This window comes from Sinocyclocheilus grahami, unplaced genomic scaffold (genome assembly GCF_001515645.1).
Source record: "Sinocyclocheilus grahami isolate Dianchi unplaced genomic scaffold, SAMN03320097.WGS_v1.1 scaffold3.1, whole genome shotgun sequence".
NCBI classification, from domain to species: domain Eukaryota; kingdom Metazoa; phylum Chordata; class Actinopteri; order Cypriniformes; family Cyprinidae; genus Sinocyclocheilus; species Sinocyclocheilus grahami.
The window spans coordinates 1,581,062-1,608,788 of record NW_015505182.1 but is presented as its reverse complement, the minus strand read 5'-3'; the positions used below and the strand labels follow the sequence as shown (position 1 = coordinate 1,608,788).

General features: G+C 35.8%; 3 protein-coding genes across 3 annotated transcripts in view; all 3 read right to left on the bottom strand.

Moving 5' to 3' along the window:
* Window positions 1-3,395, bottom strand: part of LOC107581953 (OTU domain-containing protein 5-A-like) — an 8,366-nt gene extending 4,971 nt beyond the window's left edge. The window contains exons 1-3 of the mRNA XM_016267651.1: window positions 2,553-3,395; window positions 1,967-2,060; window positions 1,434-1,498 (exon numbers count right to left, since the gene is read on the bottom strand). Of these exons, the coding sequence (XP_016123137.1) occupies window positions 1,434-1,498; window positions 1,967-2,060; window positions 2,553-3,086 (693 nt within the window). The 5' untranslated portion in view covers window positions 3,087-3,395. The remainder of the gene's footprint in view (window positions 1-1,433; window positions 1,499-1,966; window positions 2,061-2,552) is intronic.
* Window positions 3,396-4,749: 1,354 nt separating this feature from the next.
* LOC107564587 (metabotropic glutamate receptor 6-like) lies at window positions 4,750-20,309 on the bottom strand. The gene is made up of 12 exons (XM_016249740.1): window positions 20,099-20,309; window positions 18,273-18,885; window positions 12,891-13,107; window positions 12,367-12,502; window positions 11,081-11,235; window positions 10,619-10,759; window positions 10,262-10,462; window positions 9,020-9,159; window positions 8,319-8,942; window positions 7,373-7,684; window positions 5,729-5,978; window positions 4,750-5,514 (listed from the first exon to the last, which is right to left on the bottom strand). The coding sequence occupies exons 2-11, from the start codon at window positions 18,831-18,833 to the stop codon at window positions 5,739-5,741; spliced, it is 2,727 nt and encodes a 908-aa protein (XP_016105226.1). The 5' UTR covers window positions 18,834-18,885; window positions 20,099-20,309; the 3' UTR covers window positions 4,750-5,514; window positions 5,729-5,738.
* A 1,559-nt stretch (window positions 20,310-21,868) lies between these two features.
* On the bottom strand, window positions 21,869-27,440 carry LOC107564500 (catechol O-methyltransferase-like). The gene is made up of 6 exons (XM_016249627.1): window positions 27,165-27,440; window positions 24,480-24,651; window positions 24,179-24,296; window positions 23,090-23,283; window positions 22,811-22,942; window positions 21,869-22,535 (listed from the first exon to the last, which is right to left on the bottom strand). Exons 2-6 carry the CDS (start codon window positions 24,648-24,650, stop codon window positions 22,356-22,358), a joined length of 795 nt encoding a protein of 264 aa, XP_016105113.1. The 5' UTR covers window position 24,651; window positions 27,165-27,440; the 3' UTR covers window positions 21,869-22,355.
* Between the last annotated feature and the right edge of the window lie 287 nt (window positions 27,441-27,727).

The following is a 27,727-nucleotide window of genomic DNA, read 5'->3' as shown; positions in this document are numbered from 1 at the left end:
TGTCTTCCATTTTTTAATAATTGCTCCCACAGTTGATTTCTTCGCACCAAGCTGCTTACCTATTGCAGATTCAGTCTTCTCAGCCTGGTGCAGGTCTACAATTTTTTTTTCTGGTGTCCTTTGACAGCTCTTTGGTCTTGGCCTTGGTGGAGTTTGGAGTGTGACTGTTTGAGGTTGTGGACAGGTGTCTTTTATACTGATAACGAGTTCAAACAGATGCCATTAATACAGGTAACGAGTGGAGGACAGAGGAGCCTCTTAAAGAAGAAGTTACAGGTCTGTGAGAGCCAGAAATCTTGCTTGTTTGTAGGTGACCAAATACTTATTTTACTGAGGAATTTACCAATTAATTCTTTAAAAATCCTACAATGTGATTTTCTGGATTTTTTTTCTCATTTTGTCTCTCATAGTTGAGGTATACCTATGATGAAAATTACAGGCCTCTCTCATCTTTTTAAGTGCGAGAACTTGCACAATTGGTGGCTGACTAAATACTTTTTTGCCCCACTGTATGTGGGGGCGTGTTAGAACGAGCCGTTTTAGGTCGGCGTGGTTGACTCTTAACTTTTATAAAGAATATCTCTTTGGATTTGAGACTTTAGTCTTTGCAACTTTACAGATCTTCTTTATGCACCAAGATCAATGCACCAAATGCACCAAAATTTATGTAAAATTTAAATCACATCATATGACCCCTTTAAAATGAAATTTAATTAATATATTTGATAAATGCAAATAAATTTTGTTCATTAAACTTTATATTTATCAAGAAATCCAAAAAAAATTAAGTGTATCACCATTTCCAAACAAAATATGAAGCAGCTAAATTGTTTTCAACATTGATAATAATCAGAAATGTTTCTTGAAAGTCAAACTAATTGTAATGATTTCTAAAAGATCACGTGACACTGAAAACTGGAGCAATAATGGAAAATTCTGCTTTGCATCACAGGAATAACATTACATTTTATAATACATTAAAATTGAAAACATTTTTTAATTTGTAATAATGATAATTTGTAATAATAATTTTACAATATTGCTGTTTTTTTTACTTTATTTTGATCAAATAAATTCAGCCTTGATGAGCAGAAAATATTTATTGCAAAATCAATAATAATTCTAATGTTTCCAAACTTTTGGCAGGTACTTTAATAATAATAACAAATGAACAGTACATTATTATAATATATTATATTATATTGTTATTATGATTATCAAATGCTGCTTTTAAAAAAATTTTTACAGGACAATAGTATGTATTATTACAATATAAGATATATCTTAAGATATATCTTTTAATGTGCAAAAATATATATTTTTAATAATAAGTGCTCGGGGTTTGGCTTGTGGGCATGACGGGGCGTGGTCAGATTTTCCTTCTTTTTTGTCTCTAGCTGATCACATGCCTGTTAAATATTTAACTGACTCACCAAATAATCCATACACTGCTTCCGTACCACATCATGCATATCTTGGTCCCCATAGACTTGATCAGCTTTAAAAAAAAAAAATGATAAAAGCACATAAACATTAAGAAAAGCTGTATTAATATAAATAATACTAAAATAACACTGTTAAATGTGTAATCCATAGTTGTCAACTGTCAATGAATTTTCATGACTTCCCCAGTCATTCATAATTACATTTTAAAAATAATTGTATGCACACTGCAATTAAAAAATGTAATCCAACAACAACAATAATAACAACAATAATAACAACAACAACAATACAGAAATTATAGATTTTTAAATGAAGGTTTTGATATGAATACCATGAATACTTTAGGACTTAAAAACTGATATTTGCCACAATATGGCACCTATGCACTGTAATAGCCACATGATTACATCTGCACTGCTAAACTATAATTTCAGCAAATTCAAAGCACAGCATATGTCCTAAAGGCAAACTGTCTCAGCTTTCAAATAAATAACCCCTAAATACAGGAGAGAAATATTACCGACTGCTCTGAAAAGACATGCTCCATCTTCCTTCATTTTTTTGATTTCATAGCCTTTCTTTTCCCTTAAGGCTTTCTCGAACCATTCTTCTTGCTGTAGGCCAAAAAGCAACCAGGAAAGTATATATTATAGAACAATGAGGACATTTGGAGTATTTATTCCAATCAACAAAATTGACAGTGTCCCCAAAAAGTATTTGCACATAAAGATTAATAGGATAGTTGATTCAAAAATTTAGTTGATTCAAGAAAACTTTCTGCCTAACATTCAGCTTCCACAGAATAATAAATGACAAGCTCAGTCACCATCCAATTTCAATTTTGTTTTGATTATGTAGCGTTAGTTTTATGACGTACGTAATAACTTTTTATTTCATGAAGTCAAGTTTTTATATCATAATTGTGAGTAACGTATGTCTTAAGAGAACCTCTAGGCCTATTTCTTTTCTATCAAGAATGAATGACAATAAACACGTTTACAATAATATTAATAATGAACAAGTAGAGAGAATGGATTAGAGGATGAAATAACTAGCAACCTGTTCTCGTGTTGCCAAGTATCCTGCCAAATGCCAGCATCCAGTACCTGCTCGACTGTGGCGGGGTCCACATGTTGAAATCTGGCCGCGTTCTCATACTCGTCCTCACTGTTGTTGCCTCCAGCTCCCTCCTCTGGTTCCGAGACTGGACTACCGCCACCTCCCACTCTTCCTCCTCCACCTGTCAAACCGCTGGAGCAGACCGCCTGTCGTCTCCGCTTGCTGAGTCCGGGTCCCGAGCAGCAGCTTCCAACGCCACCTGCGCCGCAGGGCAGCTCGACGCGACCTGCGACCACAACCGAGTTCGCGCTCCCTTCGCACTGCACGACCGGTGCTCCAGCGGCAGCGGGCAGCGGGGAGGCCGGCCGCGGGCGAGCGCTCGCCTCGATCCGCCGCTCCTCTCTGGTCGTGTGCGGCGTGGCCTGGTATGTCCACGGCGGAGGAGAGGCCCTGGGTCGGGACCCCGAGCGTCCTGCGAGGGGATGAGGGTTCGACTCAGAACCGCCTCGTCTGTCCGGTTCGTCCGTATGATCACCGCCACCGGCTGTGGAGGCCGGTTTCTTCTTCGGGAGGATTGTCATCGCTGGCCAGCTTGCGGTGATTTGTGTTGTTATGAGAATAACGGCCCTTTTTGCTTGTCTATGAACAGTTTGTTCGCTGCATGTATGGCTACACCTGAACTAACATAATATGAGGTGTCGGTGTATTAATACAGTCGTCACAGATCGACTTTATTCCTTCGGTTTCGAGGTTTTTCTTTCGGAACTATGATCGACCGAGAGTTTGACACAAACATCAACAAATCACAACGTGATTTTTACGTCACTTCCGACGCTTGCGCTGCTTCGTGTTGACAAATGGACTCATATCGCTCTGCACTGCCCCCTAACGCATTAACCCTTCTATTGACTTAACTGTGATTTTGGCCCGTTTCCACTGAAGAAATATCACGTTAGAATCGTGTAGATTCGTTTTTTATATTTAACTATTTAAAAATGTTAAAGGGTTAACCTAGGGTTAAATTTGACTCACGTTTAAACATCCAAAATGAAAATTCATCAAATTCAATCATTCACTCACCCTTATGTTGTTAAAATCCTGTGTGAGTTTCTTTCTTCTGCTGAACACAAACGATATTTTGAGCCAAACAATTGATGGTAGCCATTGACTTTCTTTGTTTTCTTTTATACTATGGAAGTCGTGGGCTACTGTCAACATTTTTAGTTATCCAAATTCTTTAAAATATCTTACTTTATGCTCAACAGAAAAATAAAAATTTATTTTTGTGTGTAACCAAACCTTGCGGTACTCCCACTTAAAACCTTTTTGGCTGAACTATGCCTTTAAAGAGTGTGTCTCATATTTTTCATTCACCAACACTGCTGAATTTTGATTCTGATTGGTTCACAATCATTCTATAATTGCACGGTAAATATGCGGTATAGTTGACCACATTATCAATTTGCCATATTTTTTTCAGCTATTTCTAAACACCCACATAGCATATATCAAAAGGACTAAAATCATACAGCAGTCAATCAAATTGTATAAACATGACAATCATTTTCTATCATTACATTTAATGTCTATAGAAAGCATGTTTTCTCTTTTTTGTTTGCCCAAAAATTGCTTAGAAACAGTCCAAGCCTAGTCCTAGTTCAACAGTGATGCTTTCATAAAGTAATAGAGGTTACTGACAATCCCCAAAGTAATAGAACCATTGTATGTAATTTTGTTTTAAAGCACTATGAAAACAAGAAACTCTCACAATCATACTGATTTCTATAGAGTAACATGATTTCTTCAATTTCCACTTAATTTTTTCAGGATTTTATTAAATCATTTTTCCAACATGCATTCAATCAATACATTTTTATTCCAGTGCTCTTTTATATCTCTTAAATAAAAACAAGACACCCACAAAATTCATCAAGGCTAACTAAGCCCACTTAGAACCTGAGTTTACAGTAACTGCATGGTCATCATTTAATATTAACTGCTTCTTGAAGTGATACAAGTAATTGAACTATAATGTGAAACTTGTAAGAACCCCCCCCCCTTCACTAAGATACGAGTGACTACTCTGAAAGCCAGTTGCATGTGACAATAAAAGGATCTCAGTCTCTAAAATGTTATGATTTTAATTTAAATTAACCAATAAATACTTATCAATAGAATATACTTGGTTTAAAAACAGTATATCTTGGTAAGCTCAAGGAAACATAAAATCTCTGACCAAAACTTTGTTGTTTCATTACAGATTGTCATTGCTTTTTCTTGGTAATCTATCATTTTTAATAAATATGTTTAAGAATACAGGATATTGCCTATGAGGACTGCACACAAGACACTTAAAACATTTATTCTGAAACAAAGTTATGGCACATTTTTAAAAGCAAAGAGTGTTCACTCCAGCTGTTGAATCACATTTGATCCCAACATTGTCTCCGTAGCTCTGATAGTCTCAGTTGATCTTTTATGATATGTATTTAGGATAAGGGAATAAGGATGGAGATGACTGAAACTGAACGTGACTCACTGATGTGTGCCCAAGTTTAAGACTTAATTTGTACACATCAGATACAAATACTTAGTCCTTCAAAAAATGCTGGTGGAAGAAATGTTCTATTGTTTTTTTTTCTCCAAAGGGACTCTGTATGGACAGTCTTCTTCATCATGAATTCATGAATCTATGATTTCATCTCAACTGGTGATGCCGTGGTGACGAGAAATATTAAAGGGAACAAATATTTTCAGTCTCAAAGCTAATGTGAGAGTTCCACATCACAAAGAATCCATTGATCCTCTAATTTCTGCACATGTTGTACTATTCATTTATACATTATATTAGTGTTTTTCTCACCCAGACTCTTGTATTGTAGATATAAAAAATATCAGCGCATCCTCTGGTGATCCTCATCCATTAGTGGTTGCAAAATGAATGATTTATCAAGCAGCAGTTTGCCTTGACTATTTTTCTCAGACTACTTCATTAGGATGTACACAGGCCTGAACACAGATAGCATATGTAATATTTCTGTTAATAAACAAATAAATATGTATATTTATTAAAAATATGAAAACTAATTTATTGTTTATATTATATAGTTACACTATATATATATATATATGTGTGTGTGTGTGTGTGTGTGTGTGTTTATGTATGCATGTATATATATATATATACACATATATATATATATAATTATTATTATTTTTTTACCTCTTGGTCTTTATTGGGATCTATCTGGTTCAACTTTGGTCTCTCCGTTCTGCTTGTCACTGGACTTCTGTGAGAGATGAGTGGAAACGGTGGCTGCCTGGACCACGGCTTTGAAGCTGCGCTTGCGCTTCTGAACATTCTGCTCTGGGTGGAAGATGATGACATAGACTTTGGGGATGTACAACATGCCCAGGGACACCGTGGCGCTCAAACTCATGGACACGGTCAGCGTGGTGGTCTGAATGAACATCTGGTTCAGGGCAGAAAAAAGATTAAGAGTAATATTTTAGCCTGGCCCCAGCCATGACCTATCACATGATGTAGATCAGCCGTCAGGGCTTTAGCACTGAGATATCACTGCACATTACACATATATATATAATCTCTGTTGATTGTCACAATACATTTCCTGGAAATTAGTATAATGACTATTAAAAGACAAAGGGCTGAAATCAGCCATGTGAAATAATTCAATCAGTTTATGCATGTGTAATGCGAGCCAAAAAACGGACCCCTTATATCATGTGTATTGCAATTTGAGTCATTTATTTCATTTAATTCATTTATAATATATATACTGTAATTGAGACCTCTTATATTTCATGAGATTATGCAGCATGCAACAAAATAATTACTGCTTTAAGTCTAAAATGCTGTTAAAAATGTCACACAAGAAGCTGTGATGGTAAAACTGTTTTTCCCCCTATTAGAAATATAAAGATAAGCAAAATATACTTAAAAAAAAACTAAACATGATCAAATGTAAGATAGCAGCACACAAATATATACTGCAGCCCGCTGTATAGTCTGGTATTTTATTCTTCCATGCTCATCTTTTCATTTACAAGAAATGAAAAGACTTGAAGACCACCTGAGGGCCAAAAGCTTTGCGGTTGACCGGCCACTAAAAGACCTCTCTATTAGTCAGAGTATACTTTCCATTTTTAAATCCCTGTGCTTTGTAAGCAAAACCATCCCCCACAGGATGAATAGACGTGAAAAATTGAATGACTAAATGCATGAAGTGTGGCTAGCACCTGAACAATTTTTAGGCCAACACAAAACAGCACCACAATTAAATAGCAATTATGTTAACCTGATATTAGATACAGTTTTTTAGGTTTCTATTATCTGACTATGGCTGAAGCATTCACAAGAAAATGTTGCAGCATCATTAACTGAAACAGAACCATCTAATCTAGTGGAATGCATGTCTAGACACTCTCAGGGTAAAGATCATATGTCTGTATGACGTTAATATCAGGCACTAGTGAATCTTCTACACTAATATCACAGTAACAAGACTCAGGATTTTATATGAATGACTACATCTAGGAACAGACATGCCAAAAGACCCAAACATAAATAGTGTGAAAATGAAAATAATGCAATGTATGTGACACATGTATCTCCAGTCATTTAATTAAATTATATTAAAAGCAAAATAGTTGGTAAGAAAATCAATATAATATCTCTTTTGTTTTAAATGTATCCTTAGGTCTAATTTTAATGTGTAAAATGTAAAATATGTAGTAATGGAAAAACAAAAAGTACATCTATTATTAACTATTTTGTTTTTCTGTATTAAAATGTGATAATCTCTGTCCAAAATCCATCTTAATCTATATGATATTAACAATGTACCTTTTCTGTGGATTGTGATGTGCCAAAAAATATGGGCACAAAGGCCAGCCAGATGATACAGGTGGTGTACATGGTGAAGCCGATGGGTTTGGCCTCATTGAAGGTCTCAGGAACCCCTCTGCTCTTAATGGCATAGACTGTACATGTGACCATCAGCACCATACTGTAGCTCAGACAGCCAATCAGAGACAGATCTGACATATCACATTTCAGGATCCCACGTGCATACTCAGGGTTGGGGGGACGTAGCTCATCAAAGTCAACAGTCGTATGAGGGGGAATCACTCCAAACCAAATGAAAACACCCAGGAGCTGTGAGCAGAAAAGAGGTAGGAATTAATGTTTATATAAGATTAATGTCTGTAATGGTATCTATGTTACATCAATTCACTAAGAATTCAACTCCAACAATTCTCTGAAGATCTTTGTGAAGTTGTACTATGCATTAACAACGTTAATGGAACACCAAAAAAGAGAAGAGCTTTCAGTGAAATTACTGCACCTCCATGCTACACTCAAAATATTGCTTCATTAATTATTCAATGGACAAGAAGTTCTCAGACAAAAATGTCTTTCGGGAACATGGAGCACAGTGACAACCCTGTAAACATCTTGCACAGCAGTTACTCTGAACAAGAGTAAATTAAGCACATATTATTATGCAAATAATTTTAATTAACTGACTAATGTTGTGCTATTATTATAGACAAATTTTTAACATATTAATTATTATATCATTTAAATAATTAATTATTATTATTATTAATAATAATAATTTTCATTTTCAACAAACAAAATTGCAAAAAATCTGTTGAACACTTTTGAATACCTCAAAACATTAATTCATCATATATGGGAATATAATAATACTACATGTTATATATAAAACTAAAACTTGCTTTGAATAAAAGCATCTGCTAAATGATATATATATATATATACACACCTGTACTGAGATAAAAATAAATGTGATGATCAGCTGGGATGTCGGGCTGATAAATTTTGGTGGTGTGACTGATTTCTTTCCCTGCTCAAAGATCCTGTAGATCCGATTTGTTTTGGTGAGCATGGCAGAATAACTGATGCACATGCCCAGCCCCAAAAACAACCTGCGAAATGCACAGACCACCGTGCTTGGCTCAGCGATCATGAGGAAGGTAATAAGATAGATGAGGAAGATGCCCGTCAGGAGAACATAGCTGAGCTCTCGGCCCGAAGCGCGGACTATGGGGGTATCGTTAAAGCGGATGAAGGTGATGATGACTCCTGATGTAGCAAGAATGCCCATCACTGCCAGAAATACTGGGATGATGGCCCACGGAGAGCTCCACTCCAGCTTGATGATGGGAGTGGGACGGCAGCCCGTGCGGTTAGGGGTGGGCCTCATGTCAAAGGGGCACATATCACAGTTAAACTCATCCAGGAGGTACTGATAGCCGTCACATAGCTCACAGTGCCAGCAGCACGGCACACCCTTCACCATCCTCTTCCTCTCCCCAGACTCGCAGGGAAAACTGCAAACCGAGTCTGGAACCAGTTTATCCCCTCCAGACCACTGCATGTCCTCAGCCTTACAGAAAGAGAGGAAAACTTCAAGAACATGCATTCAAAAATGTTGCAATCTACCAAGGGGCTTAACATGCTTACATTGAGTCGTAAGTGGTTGGTCCACTGGCCAATGACTTTATATCCTGGGTTGGTGGTATTAGAAAGCTGGTACTGGAAGATATCGTATCGTCCTGGGGCATCACCGTTTTCATTAAACATCACACCTGTCCCAGCACTGCCTTCAGAGTAAACACAGGGTTTTGAAATTCAACATCACCACTTATTACTTCAAATGCAATCATTTGAAACAAGAGAATAGAAACGACACATTTCAAGGGCATGAAATTGCACTAATGCGTAGAAATACATGTTTCTTTGATTTGAAAGTAAAATTGTCAAATGTAACTTTAAAGGTGACTTTTTTGCGTACAAGAAAATATGGTGTTCTCAGATGCAATTCTGTGAAGATAGATGTTACAACAAAGCAAACTAAATCTCATGGTCCTTTCAATTTATAAACCGCAAATCACGAGGGGCAAGGTCGTGGCGTGTTTTGTTCCCCTTAGGCTCTCAAAGCTGAAAAGATTTCCATACAAAAGTGTGAGGACGTCCACTGTGCGTAAACTGAATAGCTGTGCTTTTCATAGAAATCTCTCAGGAGCGAATGACGAAAAGGATTTTCACCGAGAGACAGCGCTGAAAAAGGAAATGCGCCATGTGTTTGGAGAGAGGCTGCCCTAGGGAGAATGAAAGACAAGGAGAGAGACGAGTGGAGGGGGTTAAAACAAGTATGTGCACTGCTGCATTGTGCATTAGTGGATCTCTTCAGGCTGGGATTGAGTGCTGTCCTCTCTCGCCCCACTCTGACTAACCCATGGGACTACAGCCCTCCTCCTTGGAAACGGCAGCTTCGTTTCTGGCCTTTTCCCTCTTGTGGAAACTACTCTGCACCTATTTTCACCTGTCAGTCTCACAGTAAAGTCTCAAACCTTCGATTTGAGATTGTTTGGCAAAAGCAGGTTCATTATGTGTAATCTTCCTGGCAGATTCAAACAAAAGCGTTCCTCGGAAATAAAAGCTTACATTCAAATTCCTGTGATGTTCATAAATCTTGTACTGTATGAATACAAACCCATTACTGAAATTCTGACTGTTTCAAGGTCTCTTCGCAATGTTTGGAATGGCTCACATGCTTCAGCTCTGTCCTTGAGAAGGCTTACCATTAAAATGTCTTGTACTGTATGAATACAAACCCATTACTGAAATTCTGACTGTTTCAAGGTCTCTTTGCAATGTTTGGAATGGCTCACATGCTTCAGCTCTGTCCTTGAGAAGGCTTACCATTAAAATTGATGGCACGGATGTAACTCAGCAGCATTCTTCCATCCACCGGGTCCATTTTGTCACAAACGCCCATCGAACCCAGACAGAGATCATTGTGCATGCTATGGAGTGCGTGGGCCATGGCGTACACGGCGTCGATCACAAACTGCACCTTCCCTTCCTGCTCGTATGCCGAATCCCGGCTGATTCGTTCCTCTCCTGAAAGACCGAAAGCATCAAGACAGGAATCTAAAAGCTTTGCTGAGGGAATAATCCACTTAGATGTGCTTTACACGTCTTAAAGGCATATGAACGTATGATAATTCAAGTACTACTGCATTTATGGGAGCAATTTGTTGGAAATTATTTCCTAACCTGTGCATTTCCTCAGCCCGCTGTTGCCTCGGATTCCAGGCCGTGTCAGTTTGCATTTGAAGTCATCCTCCCAGAACTCAGCGAACCAGATGTTCCTCCTGTTGTTTTCCAGTGATCTTGTTGTGAAGTATTGGTCAAACCCTGAGAAACAGATTAAAGGGGTATGAAAAATGAAGCATTTGTGTAATCATTACAAAACCTTGTTATTTTTTCTATGGAACAGATAAGCAGAATTTTTGTGTGTTCTTTGTCAATTTCAACTGTAGTTTTATAGCAAAAGCTGCATTACTCTTCAAAAACAGGATACATGTTTGGAATGACATGGATGATTACAGTATTTTTGGTTGAACTATCTTCCTTATAAGTATGAAAATGTTACCTAACACTGCATTTAGATGGATTTTCCTTTTTAATTATCAAGCCTTCATTGATCTTACAATGGCCTGTGCTATCTTTTCATACCATCAATAGATGCCCGCTTGGGGAGGATAGTAACCGCACCCTCAGCCACATCTTCCAGGTTTAGAATGGGTGAGTTTTTTGCTCCCCAGCTATCAGATCCCACAAACAAAAAGTGACCTGTAAGATTGGCTTTTTTTGCTGCTTCCAGGACACGCCTACAATAAAAGAATACAAAAATATCAGACTCCTCACAAAAGGCAGGTTTATTAAAGATAAGGACAATCAGATCCATTATAGTTAGGAATCTGTTGATTACTGCGGATTTCAAAACTAAATAAATAAATCGATAATTTAAAGCATTTAAGGCATCCTTGCTGAATAAAATACTAATATTTCCTCAAATATTAAAACATTTTCAGCATTGATAATGATAAGAAATGTTTCTTGAGCACCAAATCAGCATATTAGAATGATTTCTGAAGGATCATGTGACACAGATTTGCCATCATAGAAATAAATTACATAATTTTTTTTACATTTTATAATATTAAAATGGAATATAGTTTTTTAAAATTATAATAATATTGTAATAATATTTCATAATGTTACTGTTGCATATATATATATAATATATACTAATTAGATTACTATGTATAATTTTATATTAATTAAAAAAAATTCACTTTGTGGACCATTCATTTGCCATAATTTCATAATTTCTTCCCAGACTCCTGATATTCCCATTGTAGGGTGATTGATCTGTTCTCTAATCATTTATAAACCCTTTCCAGGGCCATAGCTCCTGCCTCAGAGAGATTCAGAATTACTACTGAAAGACTACTCACTTGATGTCATCTTCATTAGCGAAGATAATAACCCCTCTGGCATTGGATGTCTCCATTAGCCTTTTGATGATCTTTTCAAACTCTCCTGGTCTTGGCTTCTTGAGCACCAAATCAGCATATTAGAATGATTTCTGAAGGATCATGTGACACAGATTTGCCATCATAGAAATAAATTACATAATTTTTTTTACATTTTATAATATTAAAATGGAATATAGTTTTTTTTAAATTATAATAATATTGTAATAATATTTCATAATGTTACTGTTGCATATATATATATAATATATACTAATTAGATTACTATGTATAATTTTATATTAATTAAAAAAAATTCACTTTGTGGTCCATTCATTTGCCATAATTTCATAATTTCTTCCCAGACTCCTGATATTCCCATTGTAGGGTGATTGATCTGTTCTCTAATCATTTATAAACCCTTTCCAGGGCCATAGCTCCTGCCTCAGAGAGATTCAGAATTACTACTGAAAGACTACTCACTTGATGTCATCTTCATTAGCGAAGATAATAACCCCTCTGGCATTGGATGTCTCCATTAGCCTTTTGATGATCTTTTCAAACTCTCCTGGTCTTGGCTCCCTAGGAATTTTAATAGACTGTGCGATGCAAAGACCTCCTGAATAAAAAAAATTAAATAAAAGGATAGATAGTTTTGAAGGACTTGCAGGACGTTAATAAAAGAATGATGATTGCAAGGTCTTTCAACTGAATATGACGTGCAGGTCAGTCTAGCATGTCTATCATTACATCTAGGTGACTAATAACTTGTTTACACAGAGAAAATCACATGAGACCTTTATCCTCTGATCATTATCCTCTTTCCTCATCAAATACAACACCAGACGTGTTAAATCCTGGGATAGACTGAGATAAATTCAACTTCAGTTATAGAAAATTAGGGTACTAAAGCACATATATGACCAAACACTTATATACATATTAATGCATTCATTCATTTTTCTTTTCTTTCTTTTTCTTTTCTATATCAATTCAGTTTTAAGTACCTGCTTCCCTGGATATCTGAACGAAAGCATCTACACCACTCTCTCCATAGTTGCCCTCTGATGCCAGAGTAGAAACATAGTTCCAGCCCATGGCTTTGACTATGTCTACCATCGCCTGGGCTTGGAAGGAATCAGGCGGCACGACTCGGGAGAAAAAGTCATAGCGATTGTTGTCACTAAGCTCAGGTGCTGTTGAAGCATAACTGATCTGAGGTATCTGTGAAATGGAAGATACATAACACATCAGCGAGCAACCGGACTCACTTTGCACCTTTTCACATACATGTAGCTGCTGCAAAAATTGTGAACATCATTAATATCTCTGATCTGCAAAACTGATTTTACTGGCTTTTGCAAATAGTTCAAATTCATTTACACATCAGGATAATTAACATTTTACTGAAATGCATGTTTTACTGTATCATTTTGTCTGTTTGCATGTTTGTTCATTAAGTGTTGGGGGTTTATCAATATTTCTGTTTGTCACATTGCTACACCAGTAGATGATGACAAGTAACTGCCTTTTCAGTGAATCATTAAAACATTGGCGACATCCATACAGTAGGCAAAAACAATATGAGTAATATGTCTGGATTCACAGTATTCATAAAAGAGTTGGAGAAAAGTCAGAATTTCCCTATCCCACAAAGCCATGGGAGAGGATTTGTGAATGGCACCAAAGCGATGTAACAGATGCTGGTTGGTCACATAACAATACCAATATGATGGATATAGTATGTCCAGATTACATTCATACCATATAGAACATGCTTCTTCAGCGGTTACAAAGTAAGTACTTATTCGAAACAATTGCCTACTCAAAGAGTATGCGATTTTGGATGAAGCTATTTGTGTTTCATTCAAAACACTGATTCAAATAACAAAATATGTGTCATTGAATCATTCACTTCACCCGTTTGATGAACCCGCAAAAATGCTGATTCAAATAGAAAAGTCGCATGGAGACTATTTTCGATGGCAGAGCAACAATAGACAACATAACTGGAAATACTAGGTCTAAGATACTGTCTACACACAAAAACAATTAGTGTAGAAAATTTTCACTCAGTAATTGCAAGTAAATTTCACAAACAATTACAAAGAAATGGAAAGTAACACATTTAATAAAATGTTTTTTAATAAAACACATTTTTGAAAATAAAATAGTGTTTTTTTTTGCATATTCCAATAATCTTTGTTTTATTTACAACTTTGAGCTGAAAAAAAACTTTTTACATTCTAGGCTGCTCTCTTGTTTATTGAACTGTTGTATAAAAGAAATATCACACTGCTACGTGATATAGCTAATCATGTCTGAAGATCATCATATTCAGTAGACCATCACATTTGCTGTAGTAATATTGTCCTAGCAAGTCTCCTACAGCAAAACAACCCTAGCTTTAGTGGTAGTGTTTGCTGTAGCTCATAAAAAGTCCTGGGGAAATACAGATGGCACGAGCTACCACTGTTAAAGCATTTGTTTAAAAAAAAAAAAAACGTGGTCAGAAGATTAATTTACTGTTGTGCTAGTTTCTTAATGACGCAGCTGATGTCATCGGACCAGGCTTTGCGCAGACTAATGTCTGCCGAGCCCGTGTGGCTTAATAAAAGGTTCTTTAAAGAAGCAGGCCAGCGGACTGTGAGGAAAAAAGGTGGATACAGCCCGGAGAAGGAGAGAAGAGGGAGAGGACCATTTGACAGATTATCTGGAAGGATTAGAGGGGTTTTAGTCAAATTACATTAAGCACAGAGGGAGAGAGACAGATGAAGAGACAAGGTTGCCATTTCTCAGCCATAAGCTATACAATATATTTAATTCTACTAGCTGACATGCTACGACAGATTTAAGCCGCCCCTCCCCATCATACAACATATACACTACAGTCTGTGACCGTCCAGACGCTTGTTACATCTTGCACGAGAAACAAAAATATTCAAAGTTTGCAATGCATTCCCCATCCAAATGCAATTCTAAAACATTAGAATGCAAATATACAAAGGAAAACATTGATATAGGAGGTTGTTACTGAAATGTACAGATCTGTTGCTATGCACCATAAACATTACAGCCTTCAAGCCTTTCCACGCTTGAGTCATGTCAACATTAACAGCAATCACGTGCAAACATTTCCTGGAAGTGTCAACATATGTTCCCTAAGCATTTATTCTTGTGAAAATATGAACATCTGCTTTATTTTGTCATGATCTGACCCTTAAAAGTGACTTTCACTGGTGGCCGGATATAACCGAAAATATTCAGGTTGATTCATCCAGATTAAATAATATTTCTGATTAAGAGAAATTCATTTAAAATACATTTTAGGTTGCCTGACAATTATTATTAATATTATTTTAGTATAGGATACTCCATGATTTATTAAAGATTTACAATATAATGTTTTTTTTTGTTTAAGGAAATTCCAAATTATTCTTTTAAAAGTGACAGCTTTGCAAGATAAAGGCCGAATGTCATACACCTACCATATGCATCAGATATAGAATGGTTCATGTATATTTATCTATAGAAATCATCTTGTGTTGTCGTTAAAACTAAATTTTCTGGATTTGTGAATAATATTATTAAGAGAATGTGAGACCAAGAGACTAAGTGCCACCCATAAAGGCTGGCTATCTATCCGTGTCGATCTATGTGCTAAAGGTCCACACTCATTCAGCTAAAGCGACAGAGCAGAAGCTGCTTGTAGCTGATAACAGGGCAGCTGCATTTTTCTGGGCTCATGTGTAATTTCCCATCAGGAGTCTGAGCTGGTGAGTGGGCTTTAATGGCGAGTGGATCCTCCAGAATGCTGTAGTTAATATCTGCCATCCTCAGTTCCTACTTACCAGAACTCAGTAAAGAACATGGACATAAACTAGCATGAATGAAGATCAGCATTTATAGAAAAATATTCAAGATGACACTTTGGTGATTACTACATTTTTAATCTCTGTGTGATTTAATAATTGTGGAATGTCCATATACACACTGTCCTTTTCAATTAATCGATTTAAACTCTTCATTTGCTCCTTTTTGATCATTATTAAAAAAGATCTCATGGAAAACTCTTTGTTTTTATTGTATTATAATATTTCACAAAAACACTGTTCAAATATTGATGTTTATTATTATGCAGTGTTGTATTTTTATTAAATTAGTAATTTTATTCATAAGACTTTAATATTTTAACTGTATTTGACATTTTGCACTAAACATTATGAATCTAATTAGCTGTTTGGTCGAAATGATAGTTTCAATGATGGAAAAAACAACTTGGCATTACACCAGGGTAAAACAGTGTAAAAAAATTAAAATAATACAGTATATATCACCATACTTCCACAGCTGATTAATCACAGTACAGCAAGATAATTGTTTTGCATTACAAGTTTTCTGAAATGTTACGTTAAAATAGGAAAATGAGGCAATGTCTAAATATGCACTAATTTGCAAATCTGAACACTGGATAACCCCATATTCGAAATTCTTGTTTAATTTTGTTTACATATTAAAATTATAGGCTACAGAGAGGACTTTAGATATCAGTCCATATATCAGAAAATACTGTCAACAACCAGAAATCTGCTTTAAGGAATTAAAGTAACATATAAATCAGACAAATGATATATGAACAACGCCCTCTGTGGAAACATTCAAAATATAGATAATAGATATAGATAAACAAAATAACAAAATAAAGAATAAAACTAGTAGTTTGGTGTATATAAGTGTTGTTAAATTGGAGATTTCTGGTTCAGTGAATGAGGAAAAAAGTACATTTTTAAATACATTTTAAGTACTAATTGAAATATACAGAAGCAAATAGAAAAAGTATAATAAAATAAAAGCATTATTGATGCAAAAGAAGAAGATTAAGAATGCTCTGGAAGCAAAAAATAGTCCAAAATCTCATAATTGACCACTACATGAAAAAAACAATGGCTTTGCCTGTAGTGTTTTGCCTTTCAGAGGAAATATATAAATATCAACATTTTTGCAAGTCCGGGTGGCACTTTTAACTCCAGCAAATACTGTTCATTTGTTAATTTTTCATTTATTCAACTATCTCCAATCTCCTCTTTATCCAATATTATCAAAAGGCTAACAAATTTAGATATGATTGTTTTAGCTATATAAGCCAGCCCTGTTCCAGAAAGTATCACTAAAAGTAATGAATTACCACAGCAAAATATGATTAGGATGCACAAATTCCAGGTATAATGTCCTGAGAGAAACCTAATGTAGCTCTGACTAAGTCACTTTTTGTGAATTGTTTATCTTCTCTGAAACTGTGATGACTGAAAATGATTGCAGATAACTCCTGGGTGAGGTTATCAGCTCACACACAAAAGCACACACAGCCTGGAGCAGTGACCACAAAGAACACTAATGATTAAAAAAATTATAAAAAGTGGCAGAGGGCTGAAGGAAATTGAATGTAGCTCAGGTGTAGGATTTGCAAGCTGAATGATGATCTGAAAATGAGAAGGGATTTGAAATTAAATGACATGCACACAGCATATTTCACCTTCGTGGTTGTCAATGTTTTAAAGACACAGGTCAATGGTGTGCGCAATGCAAAACCGTTTTTCACTTCCAGGAAAATCGGATGCACTCTCTCTCAGAACAAAATAAAGGAAGAATCTAAATAGTTTAAGAAGCTCTTGCTGAGAGGCCAGTGAGCTGAAACACAATCCAAACCTTTTAACAGAATTAGTTATACTTCCTGTAGCACTGGCCCTATCTGCAGTGCTGCAGATTCCAGGCTTGCAGCAACACCATGCAAGAGCTCCTCACAAAACAGAAGGGAATACAATGACAATGATTTCAAAAACAACACAAAGGCTCTTTTCTCAAAATTAGCTTTTTTCTCATGCACTGTGTATGAAATCTTCACTTCAAACTTTGCAGTTTTATTCATATTCTGAAGGTTTTCACAGAAGGGTTTGCTCATTATTATACCCGCCTGATATTTTCTTTTTACATTTTATTCCTGTAACATGGTGATTTTTATTTATTTTTTTGGCAGTTGACAGTATGTTCTGATTTATGAAGTGATAAAAAGAAATATTAAAATCCTCCCTCAAGAATTTTAGACTTGGCTTTATCCAATGTTCAGATTTCTGTTCTGGAATGTATGCAAATGAGTGCATATTTAATTAGGCAACTCCTCATTTGCAATAAAAAAATTCAGAAAATGTACAATAATACGAAACAATTGTCTTCCTGTACTGTCAATAATAAGCTGCTAGGGAAAGTATGGTGATTTCTAATAGTATTTTTTTTTTCACCTGCCTTGAAGTCTTTCTGGAGCCTGAAACTGAAGGAATCAACATTAAAATGTAGTTCATTAAAATTAAGTTAGCTAAAAAGATCTCTCTCACCGCAAACAGACGAAGAACATTGGCCACCATTATGGACACTGAGCTGGCCGAAGCCCCGATGACCCCTACCACACGCTCTGGTTTTGGGATGATAGGTGGTTCTCCATTGGAACATCGAACATCTGAGTTGTCCTTCTGGATGAGGGCCTGGACAAAGGTGAGGGACTGTTCCAGCGCATATGTATCCCTGGAGCACGTGTCCAGTATCCTGGCACCCAGAGTGATGTTAGGCAGCAGGTCAGGGTCGCTGTTGATCTGGTCTAGCGCATACATCATGGCCTCCATACGATGGATCCCCTTCTCCTTCTTAATTTCCCCACATGGAACACCAGCGGGGCCCCTGGAATGCACTGGAAAAAGGCCTCCCAGAGTGATGTCACCCTCGATCTTTATGGAATGAGGTTGAGTTTCTGAGGAGGCCCCGGTTTCTGGAGTAAATCCCATCATCACTACCCACATGACATGAACCAGGGAGCCCACGTGTTGTCTGGGCGCTCCGCTGATCCTGCGGTGATGACATAGTGATGATGCGTGGTGCTGTGATGTCATAGTTGCTGCCATGCAAGTGGCTGGTTCTACTACAGCACAATGCTTTCTTCTCTACCTGTGTCTCCTATGAAGAAATGAGACAGAAGGTATACATGAAAATATGTATAAAACATACCTTGCGACAACATTGCTTTGCAGACAGAATGTGTGATAGTGCAGCTGAATATTTGACCTCTTGACCCACACTCACTGATATTATCAAGATTAAATTAAAAACTGCTGAGGAAAACTTTTCAATGAAATATAATAAATGTAATTAAATAAAGTAACTACAGTATATAATATATACCTTATAAAGTAGAATAATTTGTGGAAAGATTTTTAAATGATATAAATGTTAGTTAACAGAGAAAGGGAACAAGTATTTTGATTAAAGATGTGGTAAATTATGATGCCTATTTATATTAGTTCATTTATATTAATATAAAATAATTTTTACATATACACATTTTTTCCAGTCCAAAACATAACTTTTATATTTATTTCATTATTTATATCGATTTTTTTAACCCAAGGATTTAGGCTTTGATTTCCATTTTTCCCATTCTATTTGTTCCACCAGAAATATTCAACAAAGAATGAAAAATGTGCCAAACAGCTTGGTCACATATTCATATACCATGGCACATTGATATTGTAAGGTACTTTGGTATTGCCATCATAGCGGTGACCAAAGACATGGTATTACCATGGTATTTTTTTTGTAAGGGTGCATATTGGTTTACATCCTTTATATTTAGTTACACATTAAAAACCTACTGACACCATATTCAAGGAAGTACAAAAGCCTATTTTTATAGGCCTATACCGAAATGCAGAGCATATGTCATTTTATAATTGATTTTACATTTGATTGACCAAGGTCTTCTTATTTTTATAATTATTCTGTAAAGTTATGTTTCAACCCAAAGTCTCTGTCCTCTAGTAAATGAACTCACTTGCACGTCTTCGCACTCAACAGACCGCTGAGAATAGAGGGCATGTACAGGCATGCATATTAATATTTTATGTAAATTAACTGATACATATTCAGCAACAGGTGAGCGGGAAAAGTGCTATATTTGGATTGAAAGCTGAAGTTCCCGCGGGAAGACAAACGCACACGCGCGCGCGAGTTTGATTAAGTGTTGAAGGGAACAGCAGCACTAATCCCTCTTAATTATTTATCGCGTTACCTGAACAGACATCTTTACAACCTCGTAACATTTTACTTAAATTTACATTCAATGTATTGACACAACCATTTTTCATTTATTCGCTTCTTTAAAATGCCTCACCGACTGCTGCTGATGCCAGTGTGCGCCCATCTGGAACTGAAGTTTGATGGTTTTGAAGCGCGACAGTAAACGTCCCCAGCATCCGAGTCTTCAGCTCTCATCTTAAAAATGCCCACAGTCTTCTCAAACACAAAGACAATTTTAAAATTCTTAGGATTAAGACGAGATTTTAATATAGAAAGCATTCAGAGCTTAAACTATAAAACGCGGGAAAAAGTGGAAATGCCCAAACAGTCTACAAATCACTGCCAAATCCTTTAAAAGCCCCCTCACTCTGTCTCTTTCCCTCACTCTCTCGCTCTCTCTCTCTCTCTCTCACTCCCCCACTCACTCTCTCTTCCTTGCTCTTTTTCAGTGTGCACTAATGGGCACAGATTGGGATTACCACATGCATGCATTTGAGAAGTCTCTGAGAGAGATGGACCCGTATATATTTTTAATGTGAACACTGCTGGATATAGTTCTCTGCAGTAGTATAGTCTGCTTTTACGCAACAATATAGTGGAAGAGACCCTCCTGGTGTCCTCATAACGATTTATATGCTTTGTTTAGTACATTTTGGAATGACTTCTATGTTTTTTATTTTTATATATATATATATATATATATATATATATATATATATATATATATATATATATATATATATATATATACTTTCACTTGGATGTTATAAGTTGCACTGAGTAAATACAGCTGGATAAAACAAAAACGGTGTCCATCTTCATTTCAGGCTGCAAAGCAACAAAATGTGATTATTTTAAAAGGGGGGTGATTCTTTTCTATATCCACTGTATGTACAGTATGTATGTATTTATTTATTTATCAGTAGTAATATATATACGTATATATATATATATATATAAAGACAGATAATCTAGTTGACCTCAGGGTCAAGTGTGTTTTTAAATGGTAGTGTATAGCCTTACTCTTGTCCATAATACCACCATCACTAAAACACATGGCTGTATGGGCTAATGGGTTTTTACATCCACAACATACTGACCGACTCGACACTTTGGTCACTTTTTCCCCCCGGATATCTTTTGCTTTATGTTAATATTTGTTTTATTTGTTAGCCCTAATGAATTATTAAAATACATTAATGTCATTTCTATTCAAATTTAAAGCAAACCAGTGATGGAGTGACAAGTATTCCCTGTCCACAGATCATTTAAGGTGCTTGTAATATTTGTCATTTATTTATTAGTGTGCTTGTGGATGAATCATGTTCAACTATGTGGCTATACTATCCGCATTTCATTACTTGATGAAATGGTGTATTTTTTTAAGGGATGTTTCATCTATGATAAAGGACAAGGTATATTTTAATGGGCTGTAGCATTTAATTTGGAATGCTATTAAAGATTTATAGCTGTCAATTCAACTTGTGGGATATGTCACACTATAAAATCTGAGTGAGAGATCCAAACATAAAATACAATTGTCTGCTATATATTTATAGTCTTGTGTTTGGAGACAACACTCTCTAGTCATAAATAAATGAATAAGAAACTGTGAATGAAAATGTGTTTTTAGAACTTAGTTAACAAGGGAAATAAGTTAAATATTAAAAAAATTAATACTACTGTAAAATAGTAACAAAAATATTACCTTTAAAATTTAAATGACTAAAAAATTTAATAAATGAATGCAAGAAATCAATTAGTAAATTTATAGTAAAACCAAAAAACTAGTAAAAAGCATACAAGAATATGCACCAAATGTTTTGAAAACAAATTAACAAATAAAACTACAATCCATATATGGTATTATCAGTTCTGCAAAAATACATCAAATTAGCACACTCTAAATGCCATTGTCATTATCATCACTGCTGAGATGTGTAAAATCATAAACACAAAGGGCATTGTTTCAGTTATTACAGAACAACCTTAAAATAACCCACAAAGCCCCCATTTTCTGTACAAATACAAAAATGTCATTGGTATAAAACAGTTTGATTTTTCAGATAAAAATGTCTGGTTAAGCTGTAAGAGGGGTCTGGTCTAGACAAAACCACATTTCATTTAGCCATTTGAAATGTGATCCTACCCTCTAGTGGTACAGAGTGGTAACAGCCTGTTGTTTGGTCAAGTAATATACAAAACTCGTCCTGATTTACAAATTTTAAGTACGATACATCTTGGGGACATATGATAATAAACCATTTAAATTATACCTCATGCTAAGTCTCTTAGAACAAACTCTTAGCAAAAGTCCTCTTTTTAAGCATATGAATCATCCCTGTATATCTCTAGCCCAAAAACACAGACTTCTCCAAGCCATCCTCGGCCTTGGTGTACTCTAAATGGGATTTAAAATAGCAGCTTTTATAGGAAAGGCTATTGCGCACATATTCAAGATAGTCTGGTACTCCCGGACAGATCACATTATCAGCAAGCAGAACGGTGCCTTTCCTTAGCAGACCACAATCCTACAAACAAAGAAGAAAGAAAAAGAGGAGTAAAAAATGTTGGATATAAGCTTGGTGAGCAAAAGTGAGAAGAGAATAGTGGCATAGCAGTAAATTCAGGGACTTCTGGACACTTCATCCAAAGCACACATTTACATTTACATCAGTTCTTGTTTTTTCTGGGAATCGAAACCCAAGACCTTGGCATTGCTAGTGTCATACTTGTTTGGGCTACAGGAAGAGACACCATAATATCTGAGACTGAATGAGATTGCAGTGGTCAGAATCAAACACACCTCCATTAATTTTGTGTCAGGGAGGTAACGGTCCTTCCAGTGGTCCAGAAAAACAAAATCAAATGTTTCAATTCCAAAGTGCTCCTTCATGTGTGGGATCCAATCTTCAGACGCACCTTCTACAAGCTGGATCTGATGAAGTAATACATTAGCTCAAGGCATGATAAACAAAAAATGAGTCTTATCCTTTTAATATATAGGCTACAAACATAATGTTCAGAGAGTAAATAAGGATGACTGTATTTAAACAATGTGTTTGTGGAGGAACAGGACCCTTACTTTGTCTTCAAGACCCGCCCAGGCGATTACTTGTTTGGCAATTGCAGCATAATCTGCATTGAACTCCAGTGTTATCAGACGAGCTCCAGGAGGAAGGAGTCGAGCGATGCGCACTGTGGAGTATCCACAGTATGTGCCCAACTCTAGGACCTTCTCTGGGCTCAACTCACTCACCACTGAGTCCAGGATAGAGCCTGAGAATATACACACACAAATATACATAAAAGACAGTTACTGGTTAAATCGCAACATTATAGCCAGCTTAGTAAAAGCTCCACAAATTATTGAATTTGAGTTGATTAAATACAAATATACAGATTCCTATAGAAATGCATTTTTATTTTATATTTTTATAACATATTTTAGACATGAAATGGTATGTTGACATTTGGCAGATGTTTTTATTCAGAGCAACTCACATATAAAAAATATACGGTACCATTCAAAAGTTTGGGGCCGGTAATTGTTTTTGTGTTTTTGATGGAAGTCTCTGATACTCACCAAGACTGCATTTATAAAAACACAGTAAAACTAGCCATATTGTGAAATACATATTTTTTTATTTTTAAATATTTTTAAATGTAATTTATTTGGGTGATGTCAACGCTGAAATTTCAGCAGTCATTATTCCAGTCTTCAGTTTCACATGATCCTTCAGGAATCATTCTAGTTCAAAAGAACAGCATTGTAATAACAGCATTTTGTAACAATGTAAAAGTCTTTACTGTCACTTTTAATCAATTTAATGTACCATTGTTAAATAAAAGTTTTTTTTTCTGGCCTCAAACTTTTAAATGGCAGTATTCTTAGTTAAATGGTAAAAATTACATAATTAATAAAGCCCTTTCCCTATTTTGGCGCAACCATAATAAGATATGAAAGAATATATATATATATATATATATATATATACATACAGGTGCATATCAATAAATTAGAATGTCGTGGAAAAGTTCATTTATTTCAGTAATTCAACTCAAATTGTGAAACTCGTGTATTAAATAAATTCACTTTGAGATTTTGTCCTGAAATTCTTGAAGAAAATCATTTGACAAGAGATAAAATGTAAATATAAAACAGTGCTCTGACCTTTCTCATCTCCAATGTTCATAGCCCATTCGCTGTGTCGGCAGAAATGATCAATGGCCGAGATCACACTCTGGGGGTCACCTCGCTTTGCACGTTTCCTTACTGCTTTCAGCAGACGCTATAGTCACAACAAAGAATAAAGAGGTCTGGTGATGATTTTGCTTACTTTATGGGCCTCAAAAGTCTAACATAGTTCAACTTCCTCAGTCTTAAGATCCCATTGTCCATAGTTGCAAATAAAGAACAGAGGTACACGTTGTAATTTTGCTAATAGAAAGCTGTGTTTAACTGATTGAGTCACCTGGGGTCGAGTTGATCTGGTCAGAGTATCAAGAGCACGCTCAACGATGACGTCATGCCAGAGTAACGCCAGACTGCCATTGAACTGCACAGCAGTGGGGATGAGCCAGGAGTACAACACGTATAAAAGCACTGTGGCCCCGACACACCAGCACAGCAACACCAGCAACATACTAAAGCCAGACACAGATGTATAAACCTTTATAATACATTCAAATCAGGTAATTAATTGAATTAAGCAAATAGTCTTGTACGGTACAGATCAAGTGAATTAGCTAAAAAAAAAAATCGCAACAAATTCAATCAAATGTAAATTCAAAGTGTTTACACTGCACTTATAAAGTACTTTATAAATGTTATTTATTATTTAATTTAATTGTGCAGCCATTGCTATGTAAAAATGTCTATTTTTTACATATCAGTACAAACTGAAAATCAGTACCATTCACAATTTGGGATTGGCAACATATTTTTAATATTTTTTGAAAAAGAGTTTTCTGCTCACCAAGGCTGCATTTATGAGATCGAAAACACAGTAAAATTGTGAAATATTATTACAATTTAAAATAGCTATTTTGATCCTTCTGAAATCATTCTAATATGCTGATTTGGTGCTGAAGAAAGATTTCTAATTGTTATCTATGTTAAAACCAGTGGTGCTGCTTAATATTTTTGTGGTAAAAGCGATACAGTTTTGATGAATAGAAAGTTTTAAAGAGCAGCATTTATATTCCTGTCCTTACTTTTGATTTGATTTGTCAATTTAATGCATCCTTGCTGAATAAGTTTTAATGTAAAAAAAATCTTACTGACCCCAACCTTTTGAACAATAGTGTACATCAAGCAATATTAAGAATTATGTCAGCATGAGCCAGGGCTGATTTTTTTTCCATCCCTGCAAGTTTTTTATGTGAGCCATGCTTCACTGAGGTTCTATAATGAATCTTTCAATGAAACTGTAAAACAATGTAACTATAAAAAATGCAACTAAGCCAGATATTGCCGTGCATCCCTTTGAACTATCTGTGTAAATTAAGTGTTATTCTATCATCTTTCAAGACAGCACACACACACACATAACACCAATATATCCAATATGATTAGGCTGTCTGATTACTCTGGTACAGCGTAGGTCTGTACTGCTGCAGGTCATGAGATGAATAAATATGGAAATGAATGTTCTCATTCAGTGCTGTGCTTTCATCTCTCCAGTCATTCCTCTATTGTCATGGTCTAATGAGATGGGTGGTTACTATGCAGCAAATAAACCCTGCATTGAAAATCTCATGTGATTATTTGGTTGCATTTACATGTAGCTGTAGCTCACTCTGTCCATAAGGCAGTTTGGGATCTATGCTTATAGTATTTTTCACCACGAGAGGTTGCTTTCAAAAATATGAAAATGTTTTACCAATCTCAAACTTTTGAACCACACGATAAAGATTGAAAATCCAGCATTCACTTCATTGAATGAATGAGAATACAGGGTGGTCTCTAACTCCACTCCTACTTTGTAAATCACATGAAATGTAGGAGCCTTTCCACCCCAACAACATTCTAGGAATCTTTGTTGCTAGAAGAATTGGTGTGCTAACAAAAACACAATTTATGTGATTTTTAAGTTGCTTTTCAGTGATGGGACTTCTTCGGATATTTTTTGTTGAAAGGAACATGTGCTTTTTCACAAAAGAAGTTCTGTTAATAATTGATTTGTTAATAAAGAAGAGTAAACTAGTCATGGAGAGTAAGAATTGCAACTCTAAAGTGGGATTTTAGAGTTGCATGGCAACAAGATCAAGGTTAAGAGCTATTAGACAAAGAGTGTGGCACCCTTGAGAGAGGACCATGACAAGTGCTTCTCAGGCTTTCTTTAAATATAAACACAAATGTAGCTGGGGTCTGGAGTGGAATGCAGAGCTCAGCCCCTTTGCAGGACGGCCATTGTTAGTGAGAAAATCCTCTCAAATGGGTGTTGGAAAGGAATGAGTGAAGCACAGAGTCTGGCTTTCACAAATGCACTGCTGTAAATATATACCAGTGAACATATGTAATGCATTGGAAAAGTTCTGTATATATTCTGCTAATCGCACACAGCAATAGCAAGTATCACAGCAATCATGTTAAATAGCACCGGATTTCATTCACGTTGACTAATTTTGATTAGAGCCACATATTAATTTACAGTGAACAAGAAATGCAATACACTGAAACAGACTGAGAACAAAAGAATCTGGTGATACTGAATCAAAAGTACATACTGTCTTCAGTGATGTGAAAATATGATACTTGTTATCAGCTGACCAGAAAACACACTGTGAACCATTTACTAAACTAGATTTAACCTAAATTGAGTTCCTATTTTAGATACAAGCCAAGAAAACATCTACAAAACTGAGCAAAACACACTGACACAGAATAATAAAAATATAGCTATTCAAATATTAAAAGAGGCTAGAAAATGGGTTATACTCAATGTAATATTATTATGAACATATAACATGTATTCATTAATATGATACTGTACAATAAAAGGACACCTTCCTAAACAAATACAATGGAACTAAATGATCTAAATGATAAAGCAGTACTGTGTAACTGCAAACACATAATTCAATAAAAATGGCAGAAAGTGACATATATGAGAATAAATGACCATGTAAGAATAAAAGATAGAGAAAACACTTACTTTTGATGATGGCCTCTCTTTTTACCTCTTACAAAATGGAGCTTCTGTTAAACTGAACATGCAAGGCTTCAAATGCACATTCTGATCAGCTCTCTCTCTCTCTCTCTCTCTCTCTCTCTCTCTCTCTCTCAGCTGACCCTGTAATAGGCTCTCTAACCTTTTCTGGGTAGATTTGAGCAGTGAGGAATGTCTGGCCGTAGGTCTTTTGGGTGTATTCACAAGTCTTGTTTGGTTCGATTGAATCGAACTCAAGTTCGTTTCCCCCTTTGGTGCGGATCTTTTGGGCAGGTGTGAATACAGCAATCGCACTCTGGTGCGGACCAAACAACCGTACCGAGACCCAGCTGAAGAGGATGACCTTAAGCACACGTGTGGTTTTGTTTACAGTTTCTGGTTCACTTGCAAATAGGCCAGTGTGAACAGGGCCGCTGACCAAATGGGTGCCCTAAGCAGAATTGTATTGTTGTGCCCCCTCCCCCAAATTATGGATGCGGGGGAAAAAATGAAAAAATAAAACCACCTACTGTAGGGGTCAAAATAGAACTTTAATAAAATATAAAAGT